The sequence below is a fragment of the Hipposideros armiger genome, unplaced genomic scaffold, assembly GCF_001890085.2.
Source record: "Hipposideros armiger isolate ML-2016 unplaced genomic scaffold, ASM189008v1 scaffold_334, whole genome shotgun sequence".
Taxonomy (NCBI): domain Eukaryota; kingdom Metazoa; phylum Chordata; class Mammalia; order Chiroptera; family Hipposideridae; genus Hipposideros; species Hipposideros armiger.
Window position 1 is genome coordinate 1,522,902 of NW_017731684.1, and position 17,584 is coordinate 1,540,485.

Below are 17,584 nucleotides of genomic sequence, written 5' to 3' on the forward strand. Positions count from 1 at the left end.
ATTTTTTCTGCCCCTACCACAAACCAGGCAGTGTGCAAAGCACTATAATATTGTATCACATATTTGAAAGTTGTTGAGAGGGTAGATCTCAAATGTTCTCACCACAGGAAAAATAATATGTAACTATATATGGTAACAGAAAATATTAGAACTTCTAATGATATTTATTTTTATCCATTCCTTTGAACATGTTACTCTATCTCATTCATTTTGATGTGTTACTCTTTTGTGAATACTTCATAATGTATATGATGTTGGTATAGTTCTACATGTATATAATTGTATAAATAAATAACTAAATAAAACACGTGTATTGAGAATGGGGCTATATGAACAAAAAAAATTTAGAGGCCACTACTCTATGCTATAACTTACAGAGCAGTTTTTATATATGTATCATCTGTTTGAATATATTAGTGTATATATATATATTTTTTAAAAGAATGGAATATATGTATTTTGTTTGTTTGTTTTTTTCCAGTTCATATATTGTAATCATTTTCAATGTTAATAAACATTCACCTACAACAATATTTCTAATGTAAGTACTGGACTCCAAAAGTACTGATTTTGATAGATAAGATCTGATGATTTAGAATAAAGATTGATATCCGTCTAACATTCTTATGCCCTCACCCCACCGACGCTCCAATCTATGTTGGAATATAGTTAAGTACCTGGAAGCCAGGGACTCTTCTTAAAAAATACATCTCTCTTCCCCAAAGAACTGAAATCAGGAACCCAAAGAGGTATTTGCATACCCTTGTTCATAGCAGCATTATTCTTAAAAGCCAAAAAGTGAAAGTAGCCCAAGTATCCATCCATAGAGGGATGGATTAATGAAGTATGGTCTATCCATACAATGGAATATTATTCAGCCTTAAAATATAGGAAATTCTGACACTTGGGACAACCTTGAGGGCATTATGCTAAGTGAAATAAGCCAATCACAAAAAGATAAGTACTGTCTGATTTCACTTATGTGAGGTACCTAGAAAAGGCAAATTAATACAGACAGAAAATAGAAGGCCAGAGGCTAGGGGAGAAGGGGAGATATTATTGTTTAATGGGCAGAGTTTCAGTTTTGTAAGATGAAGTTTTGAAGAATGGTGGTGGTGATGGTTGCAAAACAATGTGAATGTGCTTAATTTCACTGAACTATACACTTAAAAATGGTTAAAATGGTAAAACAAACAAACAAACAAAAGACGCACCTCACTATAATATATGGGACTTGGTGGAAAGTGGAAGCAAACTCCCATGTACAAGTCTTCATTTTGTACCAGGCACCCTGCAAAGTGCTTTATCTCATTCAATCTTCATAACAAACTGCTTAAAGAAAAAGGACCTTAGGTTCAGATGGCTTGAAACTGGCTCGTGGTCACCCACCAGCAGATGAGGAGGGCTTGTCTCAAACTTCCGAATCCAGAGCCCATGCCTTTCCTTAGTGTCTCCTATAAAGGATGCAGAAGACTGTGGCTCGGGAACAAAAGGAGGACTAGAAACAGCCTGCCTCCATCGTATCCCTCGCTTGGCCCAGTGTCTCCCACATTGTAGGTACTTACTCTTCAAGAACAAACGGCATTGGGCAGTGAGAAAAAGCCAAAGTATTCCCAGGGCACTGCCGAGAGAGTGCTCATTTCCTGCCCTCTCACTCTGAAGCTGTCTCCTCAAGTGACTAATATTAGACTCAGGGCCACCCCACTGATAACACCACTTATCATGGTACAGTCCACTGCCTGCTGTCCCTCACTGTCTTTTGTCAAGGACAACAAGGATCCATGTGGGCCTCTTTCCACAGGTGTACGCGAAAACGGTAAATCTGACCTAGTTCAGGACCTGGGACTGTAGGTCTGGTCTTGTCTACCTGAATTGTCACGGCTATGTCACTTCCTCAGTCCATCAGGTGTATAAAATGAGGGTTCAGGTGTATGATCTGGGGGCACCCCCGACATTCTATGCTTAGAGCAGATGAAAAAGTGTGTGTAGTATGGGACAAATGCTTCCAAACTCAGGGATCTTCAGAAAAAGCAAGTTCAGAGCTTGACGAATGATTCCCCTGGAATTAAAGTCGAGGGGAGCAGTGACTCTGGCAGGGGTACAAAGAGCAGACTTCTCCAAACTGCTTACCTTGTCAAGGTATTTTAATACAGAGCCTTTATCAACCAAATAAACCCACACTTTACAAAGTGAATGCCATAGAACACTGGTTTGACAAGGTGCTCACACATCAGGGGCTAATGAATGTGGGAAACACTGCTGATGTGTCTTCTTGGAGATGCACTATGCACATGAGCGACTGGAAACTTACTGAAAAAACCTGAACTTTTTCATTTTTAAGTAGGTATTCCCCATACTTATTTGTTCATAGTTCCCTATTTGTTGTTATCTTGTTTGTTTTTTCACCATAACAACTCTTAACATCTGGCCAGGCCATTGGAAAATGTTAAGCCATGATATGGCAATATAGGTATATTGGCACATAAAATGTCTTAATCTCACTCGTATTGTGGTGGTAATATTACACCACTATAAGGTGAAGATGATGATTAATGAGGTAATGTTTGTAAAATATGGAAACCAGTCTAAAACTTGGAAGTGTTTACAAATCATTAAAAATAAATAAAATATGAACGCACTGAACCAATTTACAAAATAACTTGTCTGTATCTTTAAGTCAAACCTTAAAATAGAGTCATTTCACAGGGAGAAAAGCCATTTCTCAACCATTTTTTCACAAAAGCATTTTGCTGATTCATCAAAGTCCTGGCCTGAAACAAGACAGAAATGTTCAGCTTCTATCAAGTCAGGTTTCTTTATTCTGCCAGCAAGGAAGGTAATCGTTCTTACAAGTTTGCGTTGGAATACGAAAATGGCGCCTCCTGCGTCCTAATCCTGCCATCTAGCTACGTGCTCTCCAAACCTGAGCTTCCCTATCTAGACAACGGGGATACCAATGGGGCCTATTTTCACAGGGTTGGTATGAAATCTCAAATATATTAATAATAATAGCAGTAAGAGCGCCACATAATATTTACTGAGACAAAGAAACTGAGTTCCAGAGAGGTTAGTTACCCACAGTTATAAAGCACATGGCTTGGACTGCATTTAAACCCACGAAATTAAACACCAGAGCTCCTGTCTTCACGACTGCCTCTCCATTGATGTGAGTGTACTCAGCACAACCCCTGGCCCTGGGAGCTGCTATTGTTACTACTGCTGTTGATTTTAAAGGCCCTGGAAATGGAATGACATTTAGGGCTTTAAGTGCTCTCCAGGTGTAAGGACTAGGGGGAGAAGTTCTTTCAAGTCTTTGATCCCCAGCTCCCTCATCATTAACTCCTTTTAGGGCATCCAGAGAAGTTCCTTTCCCATGGGAAATAGCTGCATTTTGTAGCACAGCCATACGTTGTGAATGATTCTTTTCCATTTGAAGCTGGGTGACAATATACTCTCATTTTCACCCAGCACTGAATTGTAAATTGTAGCCACTCACTTTTTCTTATAAGCACAAGTGCCCTAATCACAGTTACTTGGTAACTTCCATCTTTCAGGATGTTAAGAAAGAAAGAAAGAAAGAAAGAGAGAGGGAAGGAGGGAGGGAGGGAGGGNCAGAACTGGATTAACCACACAGATAATAGTCTGAACACATGTCATGGTGTCATTCAATGTTTCGTGAACCAAACCAAAGGCCCTGAAATCTGTATCATTGAGGGGATGTAGAAGTCATTCCCCCAAATGCCATTCCTTAACTCAGGGAGACTCTGGATCATGTGCACCTTGAGGAATGGAAGTCCATGTCATCTATTTTCTATTCATACCAAATGCCAAACATACAAGGGTCTCAACCAGCCTCTCTCTGAAAAGCTCAATTAAACTGTTTCATTTTAGTACCAAGTAGCAGTGATGGGTGTAATGGACCAGCTTACTCTTGGAGAAGAAAACTGAGCACCCGAATAGGTCAAGACAGTTACTTCTTGCACAGGATTTGATCTTGCACTGGAGTTGCTTTAGGCTGTCTAAAGATGTAAGAGTTTGGAATACTTACAACATAGTAGGCACTGAACTAAGAACATGACATGTGTTACTTTACATAATCCACACAACAATCCTTTTCCACAGGTAAGATTACCACCCCCATTTTACGGATGGAATAACTGAAACTTAAAGAGATGATGAGACTTTCAAAAGTCTACACAGCTCCTCAGGGTTGAGCCAGGATTGGAACCCAGCATGACTCCAAGTTCTGAGCTAGTAAGGATGACATTACATTGCTTCCAGAAACAAGCTATGCAGAATTGTCTGGCATGTGGGTCCAGGAGTTCCCCAAAGTCTAACTGAATTGCATTTGCATTATCAAGGCAGTCCAGTAGATACCATTAAACATCTTTTGGATTCATTTTTGAGGAATTAACATGTGGAAAGGTAAAGTGGAAATTCAGAGGANCCCATGTTGTTCAAGAGTCAGCTGTTATCACAGTCCCCTGACCAGCAGTATCAGTATTACCTGAGAACTTGTTAGGAATGCAAATTCTCAGGCCCTACCCCAGACCTATAGAATCAGAAGGGCTGAAGGCGGGACCCAGCTATCTATTTAACAAATGGCTTGAGAACCCCTGCAATAGAATGATAGGATAAACACACCAGAGAACACAGGGAGATTTTCAAGAAAGAGATAGTGATCACCAATTTAAAATAAGAAAGAAAGACAGGAGGCTAAGGACAGCCCAGGAGGCTAACTTCGGGAGACTACTAGAGGCCGACCAGCAGCGATGCAAAAAGAGCACCACCATTCGTTCCCCCAAATAAATGCTCTGAACTACATACAGCTCATGGTCACTGGGCATCAGTAGGTGGCAGAGACAGGGCTAACCCTCTCTCTACAGGCATATTATGCTATTATCACCAGCATCCCCATTTCACAGATGTGAAAACTGAGATTTAAGGGAGATTAATTTAAACTCACACAGCAAGAAAGTAGCAGCTGTGACTCCAAACCTGTGCTTTATTTAACCACTTTGCCTAACGCCTCCAAATCCTAAATAGAGCAGATTTGAGGAGGAAGACGAAGACTCTGCTCAGCTTAACTGGGGGCTTCAGAATTTATAATTACAGTGGACACTGTAATTATAAAATAANGAGAGAGAGAGAGAGAGAGAGAGAGAGAGAGAGAGAGAGAGAGAGAGAGAGAAAGGAAAAGAAAGGCAGAAACAAAGAAAGGAAGGAAGGAAGAAAGACTTTGCTTTTACAAACTCATTTGTGGCTGGCTCAGTGACAAAGCCTTGACTCCTTGCCTAGTCAGCTTTCAGGAATTTTCTGTATTTGTCTGTGTTGTGTTACCCAAGTAGCTTGTTATCTTTGCAGCTTAAGGGCTGACTTGGAAATTCAGACTGTCAACTATTTAAAGAAAATGTAAATCCCCATTCCACTTCTTTAATTAAATTTCAGAGAGCAAGGTTTCCTACTGGTTATGATAATGTTAACTTAAAATACTCTTAAGGAAACAGGGCAGGAAGCAAAATAAGAAGGGGAGGATTGTTGTTTTTAAAAGCGTTCTAGGAAGAGTTGAGCAAAACCATTAAGGCAAAATTGTACTGGGTATGTGGAGAAAAGAGAAGGGAGGCATAAACAGGTCTTAAAAAGTATGAAGAGTAGAGTATGGAAATGAAAATGTGTAATGCAGCTTAAGTAAAGCCTTGAATGCCAGGTTAGGGTGTTGGAGGGTGGGTGTCTGTACAATGAAAACTGTAAGAGATTTCTGGAAATCAACAACAATGATCAAATGTATGTCTTAGGAAGACAACTGAGGGTTATATACAGGTGGCATGCAATGGAATCAAAAGAGACCTGGGAACTCCCTGGCTATGTGACAAAGTCCTGGTAGGCCTAAATGTTCATCTATTAATTTGTTAAATGGTGATGATAACAATTATGGTGGGGATTGAAAGAAATCAGGAACGGACCTATTAAATATCATAGAAAGCTCTCAAACAAATACCACACACACACACACATACTTTTACAAATACCATGATCCCAACTACACAAAGTTGTTCACCAAAGCATTATTCATATTAAAAGAATGAGAAACAATTTATATTTGAAACAACAGGGGAGTGGTAAATCATGTGCATCAATTTGATGGAATATTAAAGTGGTGATTGCAGGGACTGTTCTAAGCACTTTGTGAATATTAATTCATTGAATCCTCACAGCAATCCTATGATGTATATACTATTAATGTAAGTCCCACTTTACAGATGAGGAAACTGAGGCTTGGAGAGTTTAAATAACTTGTTCAAGATTACACAGGTAACAAATGGCAGGCCTGGGATTTGAGTGAAGCTGTCTGGTTCTACTCTCTTTGTTCTAGTCACTATACAACACTGCATTGTGGTATTTTATTTTGCCCGATTTTCTTAAATTAGTTTTATAACAAAACTTTGGAGAAAAAAAATATATATCTTCATCATTCAGGGGAGGAGATCAGATAGGAAGGGAGTGGTAGCAACCAAAATTCTGCTTTATTATAAACCCAATGACTGAAGTTCACATTTCCTTTTATTTTACCCTCATCAGCAATAACTAATACTTGTAAAACAATTTACGAAGTCCTTCCACATCATTCATCTCCTCAAAAACAACCTGTAACGTTGCTACTTTCATTAGTCCCAATTTAAAGATGAGGAAACTGAGGCCCAGAAAGGACAAATGGCTCACTCAGGTCCTGTTCCTAGTTTTTTGATTCCCAATCCTATGCTCCTTCTACTATTCAGCATGGTTTAAACAATTTTAAAACAGTGTCCCCCATTTCTTCAGCCTGGTAATCATCAGAAATTACCAGGAACAAGCAGAAGTTAAGGAAAAGGGGTGGTTTGGGCTTGGCTAGACTAACTCACCAACCTTGAAGTCTTAGGGCTAAAAAATCTGGACTACCAAAGGAAGGTCCCTTCTAAGACTTCTTCTGCCACAGGCAATTGATCTTCCCTGAGGAAAGTTTATAGAATCAACCTTTGTCTTCTGTTCTGTCCCTTAACCTGTTATTATGACTTCTTCAGACTCTTCTTGTTCCAAAATCTCTTCAGAAGTTGCCAAGAGATGGGACGGGATAAGGATACTGATGAGGGCAATAATGATATTATAATAACTAATAATAATAGCCAAGTGTATAGAGAGCTTGCTACATGCCAGATACTGCCCTAGGTGAGGTTTTCATACATTTACTCTCACAATCATCCTGTAGGGTAGGTGCCATTTTCCCGATGAGGAAGCAAGGCTCAGAGGGTGTCTATCTCATGCTTGACTGGGAGAAAGTGAGGGAGGAAGGGTTGGTAGGACATAGACTGCAGAGGGTGAGCTTTGGGCTCTGAAGCCCTCATTTGTAAATCAACTTCAGACGTACCCCCCCCCCTCCCTGATGGCATTCCTTGCATATCTCATCTTCCTGGGAAATATGGCTCCTCTGGGACAGACAACAGGAGAACGCAGCAGTTCTTGATGTTAATGATCTAGAAACTAATTTATCCCCCTTTATCTCCTGACATTTTCTTTTAATTAAAAAATGGTGATTACTGATTTTTATGATTCTTTAAAACATATTTCTGAAACTAAAACACTTTAAAAAATAATATAGCACAAAACGGAGCTCACAGGAGAGTGTTGTGAGTGGATCTCAGCATGTTAAGTGGACTCCCTAGTCATGCTACCAAACGGAACGGCCGACGAGGGGCGCGCCTGGAGGTTCTGAGGCAAAGTGTCCAAGTTTGGAAGGCATTGTTTGGTTAGCAGGCCGTTAAGGAGTACACTATTCAGAGGCTTGGCTGGGACAGAGGACTAGCTGATCTGTAAATAATATCCGGGTAAAGTTTACCAGGAGTAGAACATTAACATGGTAGAGGCGAGCCTTTCTATGGGTCCCTGGCTGGGAGCTGCTCAGAATAGGAAGCCTTGCCTCCTTTAACTGTTTCCACTTCTCCAACTACAACGACTGCATTAAAAGGACAAACGAGAGCAGGTAGAGGGTGAACTCAAATATAAACATTCTCTGATGATGTGGCCAGTTAGGCAGTTAGAACCAGTAAGTGTCACAGTGGCAACAATACAACTGTTAGGTCAAGTGTATGAAGGGTGAGGCCCCTTCAGGGCAGCTGCAAAAGAGAAAGCCCCTATTAATCCCTTAACTAAGCAGCTGATGGGTTTAAATCTTTTTGTATTTATGGCATAACTCTTCAAACACAGGATTATTATAAGTTTTTAAAAAATCAACACAGGCTACCATTAGCTTTTTATAGATTTCTTCATCGTGTTAACAGATGACAGAAAATAGAACTTTGAGAGCTTCTGATTACAATCCCCTGTCACTCTGGATTGAAAACTTGTAAGAAAGCTTCATTCGCGGATTTATTCACAAAAAGAATAGGTCTCTATCTGAAGAGGGAAGTGATCTCAGTCTCTAGCCTTAGGATCTACAATACTTTCTTTTGATTTTTCCACTCATTGTTATTTAAAATAGCATGAAAAGATTCAAGTAGGGTTATTTTGCATAATAATATCAGAAAAGGAATGATTTTACCTGGTATAATCCCCTTTGGCTTCCTGAAATAAAAAAAACAAAGAGAGATGATAGATTTGTATTTATGTTAGTTAAGGTAAATGATTTTACTCTTTATCATTTCCCCCTCTTAACGTTCCTGAATTTTGTTTTGAAGAATGTACAGTGGAAATACTTTCCCTCTAACCCTGGGGAGGAATGTTGCATCGCTAAGAAAATGCTAGTATCCATGAAATTTGTATTCCTCTTAACAGAAGAGACAAATACATATATCTGGAAAAGCACAGGTGATTATTTCTCCTTTTATGCTTCTCAGACCATGTGATAAATGCTTGTCTGGTAGAGCAGCACACTTTTTAGTCTGCATACAGACCTTTTAAACTATGACACAGGTAAGTCACCACATGCTACTTGTTTACTCTTTTTAAGCCAGCATGGAGCACACTTGGTTTTTCAGCTACCAGTGCCTGTAAGAACGAAAGGGCTCTTTAGCTCAACTTCAAGAAAATGTATACAGAAGTTACTAAATTTAAATGAAAATTACAGCTGTTGTAACAACTGCTCTCTTCTAAATTCAAGTACTCAGAGGTCTTTTCCAAGAATATGCTCTTACTCTTCCCTCAGAGCAGTCTAAATTTCATTTTTCTTTGAGACATACACTATCACACTACAGCTCATGCAAATTATGCTAAAACAGAAAACAGTGTTCATACTTTTCATTGGCAAACAACCAACTGGCTAAAAAATCCATCAGCCACTGGCCCGTGCAAAAGTTTCAGAGTTGCAGGCAGTTGACAAAAACGAACAAACAAAAAAGAGCCGGTAAAGGGCAGCTGGTTAGTTCTTACCTGCAAAACAAACGCCGCTAACTTGAAAACGGTTTCGCTGTCTACTTCGATTTGCCCCTGGGGGTGGAAAAGCAAAGCATAAGTGCACACAGGCCGCCCCAGGTTGTAGCAAATGGCTGTGGAGTTGGGGAAGCTGTCACAGCGTGGCACCTCCAGTTTAGGATCAAATGCAGATCATACCATTGCCGAGGAAAGGAAGGGGGGCGTGGAGAGACACATCAGGGTTAAGAGGAAGTCGCAGTGTGTGTGTGTGTGTGTGTGTGTGTGTGTGTGTGAATTAGCTGTGGGGAATTTGTTTAGAGAGCACGATTCTGGAGGGAACATGAATGACTCTGAGGCTGAAAACAGACAACTTCTAAATGAATAATTTTAAACTACAAGTTCATTTTGAACCTCTGCAGACTTCCTTAGGTTTGTTCTCTGTGACATAGTATGGTTATTTTGGTATACACAATGCAAATATTATTAAAAATATAAATTCACTTCTGTGTCAATGATACATTATTGAGTTAATATTTCTACCATTATAGATAAAATGTAAAGGCTTAAAAAGCAGTTACAGCAAATGCTTCAAAGACTAAAATTCTGTTGCTTTATATTGAAATTTGATGAGCTCTAATTTATCATTTTTCCATTGTTTTGTTTTTTCATCCTTCAAGATCCCAAAGGAAAATAGGAATTCTGGGAATTCGTTAACAGAAATACTTTTTCAGTAGCCTGATTGGGATGCACAAGTGTGTGTGTGGAAGGATTGCTTTTATCAACAATACTCACACATGGCTTCATTTATTTTGTAAAATATAGTGATACCATTACTGCATTATGTAATATATCGTAAAACTAAGTGATTTAAAGGGATCTTTATTTTAAAAATAGCTTTGGTGATATTCTAGCTTATAAGCATAAACACACACACACACACACACACAAAATAATAATTCAGGGGTGGGTTATGTGGTCCTGTATAATTAGTACATGAAAGTGTGCACTGTTCAACAATAAGGAACTCATGGGGCTGAAAATTGTCCTGCACTCCCTCTTTCTCCTTCTACCTGTTGGATCCAAGCTGGAGAGTTTTCTGGTTGGACCAAGAGTATCAATGGTGAATCATTAAGTAGTATTAGAATAAATGCACACTAAGTAGGATTACAGAAGCAGTTAGCTCAGTGAAGATTTCTGAAAGGATTATGCGGTTCTCTCAGGTTCCCCAGCAATTTCACTGGGGTTCTCAAAAAGCAAAACAAAACAAACTAAACTAAAGTCGTAAGATAAAATAAACCAAAAACCCAGGCCATTACATCAGCAGTGATAATTATCTATGTTTCTCTTATATTACAAAGTTAAAACAAAATAATTTCATCTACCAATAGTCAAGTGTCCCTCTGAAACCCTAGGCAGCAGATCTGCTTCTAAGGTTTTTGCTTCAAAACCTGACAGGCCCAGAGCCTTGGAATTCAAAGCTCGCCTATCATTTTTAGAAACAAGATTATACAACCAAAGAGAAGCCAGGTTGATGGTAGGAATCAATTGCCCTCTGTCTTTCAGGCAAGTGACAGTGGTTTTCTAACCTAGTGAAAGATGATGAAGCAGGTAACCTGTTAACCCAACAGGTAAGGTGGGGGTTGATCAAGGTTAAATTCCAGAAAGGTTAAAGTCCTTCAACCTTTCAAAGTAAAGGAAACTCATGTAGAGGGACGGGGGAGAGGACTGGGAACTCAAAAACATCTTTGAGTTTGAAATTAGGCCCAAACTCAAAGTTGAAGTCAAATTTGTCTTGTAATCTCAGAGAAGAGAAAAAGTGGATTATTTTAGGTATTAAAATAACTAAAGATGAAGTAATACATTGACAATATTTGCCAGCTCCTGTGACCCCCCATGACCCCTTTGCTTCATCAAAACCTTAGGTCAGTCATCCAAACAGTATTTTAGACACCAACTTTTCAATTTCGTAAATGGAAGTTCAGCCGATAAAAAGACCTCGGATGAATGCTCTGAAGGACGCTGCCAAATAATTCTCTGCCTTGGAAGGGTCATCAAATATTAAAAACACTGAAATGTGGAACCCTGGCTCAGACAGCTCCAGGAGAGCTGGGAGGCAAACGGCAACTCACCTGTGGACTTTTTCACCTACACAAGCATCCCCAGCACAGTTCTAGTGGAGGCCGGCGATGGTGGGGTCGTGGGTGGGGCCTCTCAAAATCCAGTGAGAGAGAAGGATGCCTAACTTGGCAAAGCCCCACATTCTTCCATACACCTCAGCCCTCACCTCACCTTCCAGTTAACCACTGTTCTGGAAATCCAAGGCAAAATATTTTGAGTTCTAATAATGATGTCAAGGTTGCTTGACATGTGTGTGGAATTCACCAAACAATGGATCGACCAGGAATAATACTATTGGCCTGGTTCTCGGCAATTTCCCATGGTGAAATTTAATTAAGATTTATACAGAACTCTAGAATTTCATGCCTGAAGTGTAAAAGTTCTTTAGAAACTGCAGTCTGCCCTAAGACAGAACATTTCTTTTACTTAACAACCATGGCAACAGAGGTAACCTTAGAGGTACTAGGCAGGCTAACCCTTGAGAAACAGATCTCCTCAAAGAGAGAGGTAATAGGATCTTTCAGTGGGTTTACAGGACTGTCAAGGATAAACAAAGAGAAGCAGAGTCAGTCAGATGATGTGGCTGAATGCACGGAGGTAATACGAAACAGTATCGAGTGTGGTGCTGCCCCCTTGGTTAATGTAACTGGATTATGGCTCCAATCACTACGTCACTGGGTTCAGGCGCCACACTGGACATCTTCTTTCTGTCCTTTGCTTGTTGGCTCAGTTGATCAAGACATCATGCTAATGAGGTGACATCTCGGGTTGTGCTTCCCAAGTAGGAGAACAGAATAAAAGAAAGTTTTAGAAGCTGAGAGTGAATTTAGTGAAAATATGACTCCTATTATTTTACAGATGATGGCACTGAGGGTCAGGAACATGAAGTGTCCTACTCCAGATGTGGTCTCTGGACTCCCTGTCCAGTGCTCTTTCTAGTCTGCATTCACTAGTTAACTGGCTGCGACTCCAGTGCAAATATCTCACCAGGAGTCTTCCAAAGGCATTTTATTTTATTATTATTTTTTTTTATTATTAGTTTCAGGTGTACAAACCAACATAGTGATTAGACATTTACATCCCTCACAAAGTGATAACTCCAAGAAGCCTACTACTGATCTGACACTGTACATAGCTGGTATAACATACCATTGACTATATCCCCTATATTGTACTTTATACTCCGTGACTACATGTTTTAAATTATAGCTGACATTCAATATTATTTTATATTAGTTGCAGCTGTCCAGCATAGTGGTTAGACATTTATATAATTTATTTTTCAAAGATTTTATTAGGAATTGGGAAAGGGGAACAGTGTTGGGAAATTGGGGAAGGGGACTGCCAAATTGTTGTCCTTCAATCTTAGTTGTAGAGGGCATAGCTAGCTCAGCTCCAAGTCCAGTCGCCATCTGGCCGTCCATAGTCAGTTCGCAGCTACTCAGCTCAAGGTGCCCTGTTCAGCCTTAGTTGTGTGTGGGCATAGTCCACCATCCCATGCGGGAATTGAACTGGCAATCTTGTTGCTAGGAGCACGTGCTCTCACCAGCTGAGCAGCAGCTCAGCTCGGGTGCAGCTCACTGGCCCATGTGGGAATCGAACTGGCAACCCTGTTGCTCAGAGCTCACACTCTTAAACACTCGGCCAGCCTGACATTTATATAATTTATGAAGTGATCCCCCCAATTAGTCTAGTACCCATCTGACACTATACATAGTTTTTACATTATTGACTATATTTTCCATACTGTATTTCACATCCCTGTGACTATTTTGTAACTACCAATTCGTAGTTCCTAATCCCTTCACCTTTCTCACCCATCCCCTCAACCAACCCCCCTCCCTTTTAGCAACCATCAGTTTATTCTCTGCATCTAAGAGTTTATTTCTGGTTTGTCTGTTCATTTATTCTCTTCCTTAGATTCTACATATAAATGAGATCATATTTGTCTTTGTATTTGTCTTTCTCAGTCAGACTTATTTCACTTAGCACAATACCCTCTAGGTCCATCCATATTGATGCAAATGGTAAGATTTCATTTTTTTTATGACCGAGTAACAACACTCCATTGTACAAATATAGCATAATTTCTTTATCCAGTTGTCGATTGATGGGCATTTCAGTGGTTTCCAAGTCTTGGCTATTGTAAATAGCGCTGCAGTAAACATAGGGGTGCATATATCTTTCCAAATTAGTGTTTTGGATTTCTTTGGAAAAATACCCAGGAGTGGAACTGCTGCATCATAAGGTAGTTTTATTTTTAATTTTTTGAGGAACCTCCATACAGTTTTCCACAGTGGCTGCACCAATTTGCAATCCCACCAACCAACAGTGCATAACAACCAACATTTTTTTTTGTCCACAGCCTTACCAGCACTTGTTGTTTGTTGATTTATTGATGATAGCCATCCTGACAGGTGTGAGGTGATATCTCATTGTGGTTTTGATGTACATTTCCCTGATGATTAGTGACACTGAGCATCTTTTCATAAGTCTGTTGTTCAACTCTGTGTCCTCTTTGGAGAAATGTCTATTTAGGTCCTCTGCCCAGCTTTATTTTATTTTATTTTTTTAAGCTGAGCCATCCTGCTACCCGTTGGCAGCTCAGTGGCAGCTCAGCTTGGGCCGGGCATCGAACTGCTATTGCTCAGAGCTTGCACTCCTGAGCGAGCTCTTAACCAACTGAGACACTTGGCCGGCCCTATTTCTTTTTTTTTTTAATTGGGGAATTGGGGCCGGGGAACTATGTTGGAGAATTGGGAAAGGGGACCAGCCAAGTTGTTGTTCTTCAATCTTCGTTGTGGAGGGCACCAGTCGCCATCTGGCTTCCTGTTGGCAGCTTGTGGCCTCTAAGCTCAAGGTGCTGTGTTCAATCTTAGTTGCGGGTGGATGTAGCCACCATTCCATGCGGGGCTCTAACCAGCAGCCTTGTTGTTAAGAGCGCACGCTCTATCTACTGAGCCATCTGGGTGGCAGCTCAGCTCAAGGTGCCGAGTTCAGTCTTAGTTGTGGGTGGGCATAGCCCACCATCAAACCGGCAATCTTGTTGTTACACCAACTGAGCCATCCTGCCACCTGTTGTCAGCTCAGTGACAGCTCAGCTCGGGTGCAGCATCACTGGCCCATGTGGGAATCCAACCGGCGGCCCTACTGCTCAGAGCTCACGCTCTTAAGCCAACTCTTAACCAACTAAGCCACTTGGCCGGCCCTGCCCAGTTTTTAGTTGAATTGTTTCTTCTTTTGGTGTTGAGTTGTATGAGTCTTTATAAATAATTTTGGATATTAACCCCTTATCAGATATATCATTAGCAAATATCTTCTCCCATTCAATAGGATGTCTTTTCATATTGTTGATGGTTTCCTTTGCTGTGCAAAAAGTTTTTAGTTTGATGTAGTCCCATTTTTTTTTCTTTTGTTTTCTTTGGCTGAGGAGCTATATCAGTGAAACTATTACTAAGGGCAATGTCTGAGAGATTACTTCCTATATTTTCTTCTAGGAGTTTTACGGTTTTGAGTCTTACATTTAGTCTTTAATCCATTTTGAGTTTAGCTTGTGTAGGGTGTAAGAAGGTGGTCCAGTTTCATTTTTTTTGCATGTATCTGTCCAGTTTTCCCAGCACCATTTATTGAATAGACTGTTTTTACTCCAATGTAAATTTGTGTTTTCTTTGTCATAGATTAAATGATCATATAGGCATGGATTTATTTCTGGGCTCTATTCTGTTCCATAGATCCATGTATCTGTTTTTCGGCCAATGCCATGCTGTTTTGATTACTATGGCCTTGTAGTATAATTTGATATCAGGTAGCATGACACTTCCAACTTTGTCCTTCTTTCTAAGTATTGCCATGGCTATTTGGGACCTTTCATGGTTCCATATAAGTTTTAAGACTATTTGTTCTAGTACTGTGAAAAATGCCATTGCATTGATTCCATAGATTGCTTTGTGTAGAATGGAGATTTTAACAATATTAATTCTTCCTATCCATGGGCATGGTATATGTTTCCATTTATTTGTATCTTCTTTAATTTCTCTCTTCAGTCTTATAATTTTCTGAGCACAGGTCTTTTGCATCCTTGGTTAAATTTATTCCTAGGTGTTTTATTATTAGTATTTTTTATGCAATTGTAAATGGAATTGTTTTCTTAATTTCTCTTTCTGGTAGTTTGTTAAAATTGTGTAAAAATGCAACTGATGTCTGAATATTAATTTTGTATCCTGCTACTTTACTAAATTCATTCATCAGCTCTAGTAGTTTTTTGTTGGAATCTTTGGGGTTTTCTACTCGTATATTTAGTATCATGTCATCTGCAAATAATGACAGTTTTACTTCTTCCTTTCCAATTTGGATGCCTTTTACTTCTTTACCTTGTCTGATTGCTGTGGCAAGGACTTCCAGAACTATGTTGAATAAAAGCGGTGAAAGTGGGCATCCTTGTCTTGTTCCTGATCTTAAAAAGAATGCTTTTAGCTTTTCCCCACTGAGTATTATATTAGCTGTGGATTTGTCATATATGGCCTTTATTATGTTGAAAATATGTTCCCTCTATTCTCACTTTGCTTAGAGGTATTTTTTTTAAAATCATAAATGGAGGCTGCATTTTGTCAAAGCTTTTTCTGCATCTGTTGATATGATCCTATGATTTTTATTTTTAATTTTGTTTATGTGGTGTATCACATTGATTGATTTGCAAATATTGAACAAACCTGCATACCAGAAAAGAATCCCACTTGATTGTGGTGTATGATATTTTTAATGTATTGTTGAATTTGGTGTGCTAATTTTGTTGAAGATTTTGGCATCTATGTTCATCAGAGATATCAGCCTATAGTCTTTTGTTGTAATGTCTTTGACTGGTTTTGGAATCAGGGTAATGGTGGCCTTGTAAAATGAGCTTGGGAACCTTCCCTCCTCTTAGATTTTTTGTAATAGTTTGAGGAGAATAGGTGTTAATTCTTTTTTGAATGTTTGGTAAAATTCACCTGTGAAGCTTTCTGGTCCAGGACTTTTGTTTGTTGGGTGCTTGTTGATTACTGATTTGATTTCATTAGTAGTAATTGGTCAGTTCAGATTTTCTGTTGGAAGATTGTATGCTTCTAGGAATTTGTCCATTTTTTCCATATTGTTCAATTCATTCGTGTATAGGTGCTCATAGTATTTTCTTAAATTTTTTTTGTATTTCTGTGGTGTCAGTTTTCACTTCTCTTTCATTTCTGATTTTACTTATTTGGGTCCTGTCCTTTTCTTGATGAGTCTTGTTAAATGTTTGTCAATTTTGTTTATCTTTTCAAAAAACCAGTTCTTAGTTGCATATACATATACACTCTATTTCATTTATTTATTTATTTCCACTCTGATCTCTAATATTTCCTTTCTTGTACTCACTCTGGGCTTTCTTTAGTGTTCTTTTTCCAGTTAACTTAGGTGTGAAATTAGAGTGTTTATTTGAGACTTTTCTTGTTTCTTGAGGTAGGCCAACATTGCTATGAATTTCCCTCTTAGGACTGCTTTTGCTATGTCTCATAGATTTTGGGTTATTGTGTTTTCATTTTTGTTTGTCTCAAGGTATCTTTTTCTTTTCTGTTTTTTTAAGGTTTTATTGGGGAATTGGGGGAGGGGACAGCATTGGGAAATCAGGGAAGGGGAACAGACAAGTTACTGTCCTTTTGTTCTTCAGTCTAGTTGTGGAGGATGTCACTTTGCTGGCCCATGTTGGTATTGTGATCATTGCACTCTTCCCGGCTGAGATAATAGGTCGCCGGCCATTGGATGGCCACTCATGGCAGCTCACAGCAGCTTACACCGGCTGCCAGCCGCTCACACTGGCTGCCGGCCACTCATGGTAGTTTTACAGCAGTCCACTGAAGCAGGGACTGCAGCCTACACCGTCGCCGGTGATTCACAGCAGCCCAGCTCCAGGTCAAGCTGTTGTTCACCATCTTAGCTGTAGAGGGTGCAGCGTCACTGGCCCATATGAGATCTGAACTGGTGGCCTTGCTGCTCAGAGTCTCGCTCCCAAGCCAACTCCTAACCAATGAGCCACTCGGCTGGTCCTCAAGGTATCTTTTGATTCCTTCCTTGA

At 39.7% G+C, this 17,584-nt stretch overlaps 1 protein-coding gene across 6 annotated transcripts in view; it reads right to left on the bottom strand.

Annotated features, from left to right (window-relative positions):
• The window catches only part of FRMD4B (FERM domain containing 4B), a 373,285-nt gene that overhangs the window by 56,857 nt on the left and 298,844 nt on the right, over nt 1–17,584 (bottom strand). For all 6 annotated transcript variants that reach the window (XM_019661070.1, XM_019661071.1, XM_019661069.1 and 3 more), the window contains 2 exons: nt 9,400–9,456; nt 8,573–8,595 (listed from right to left, as the gene is read on the bottom strand). In XM_019661070.1, coding sequence (XP_019516615.1) covers nt 8,573–8,595; nt 9,400–9,456 — 80 coding nt within the window. The remainder of the gene's footprint in view (nt 1–8,572; nt 8,596–9,399; nt 9,457–17,584) is intronic.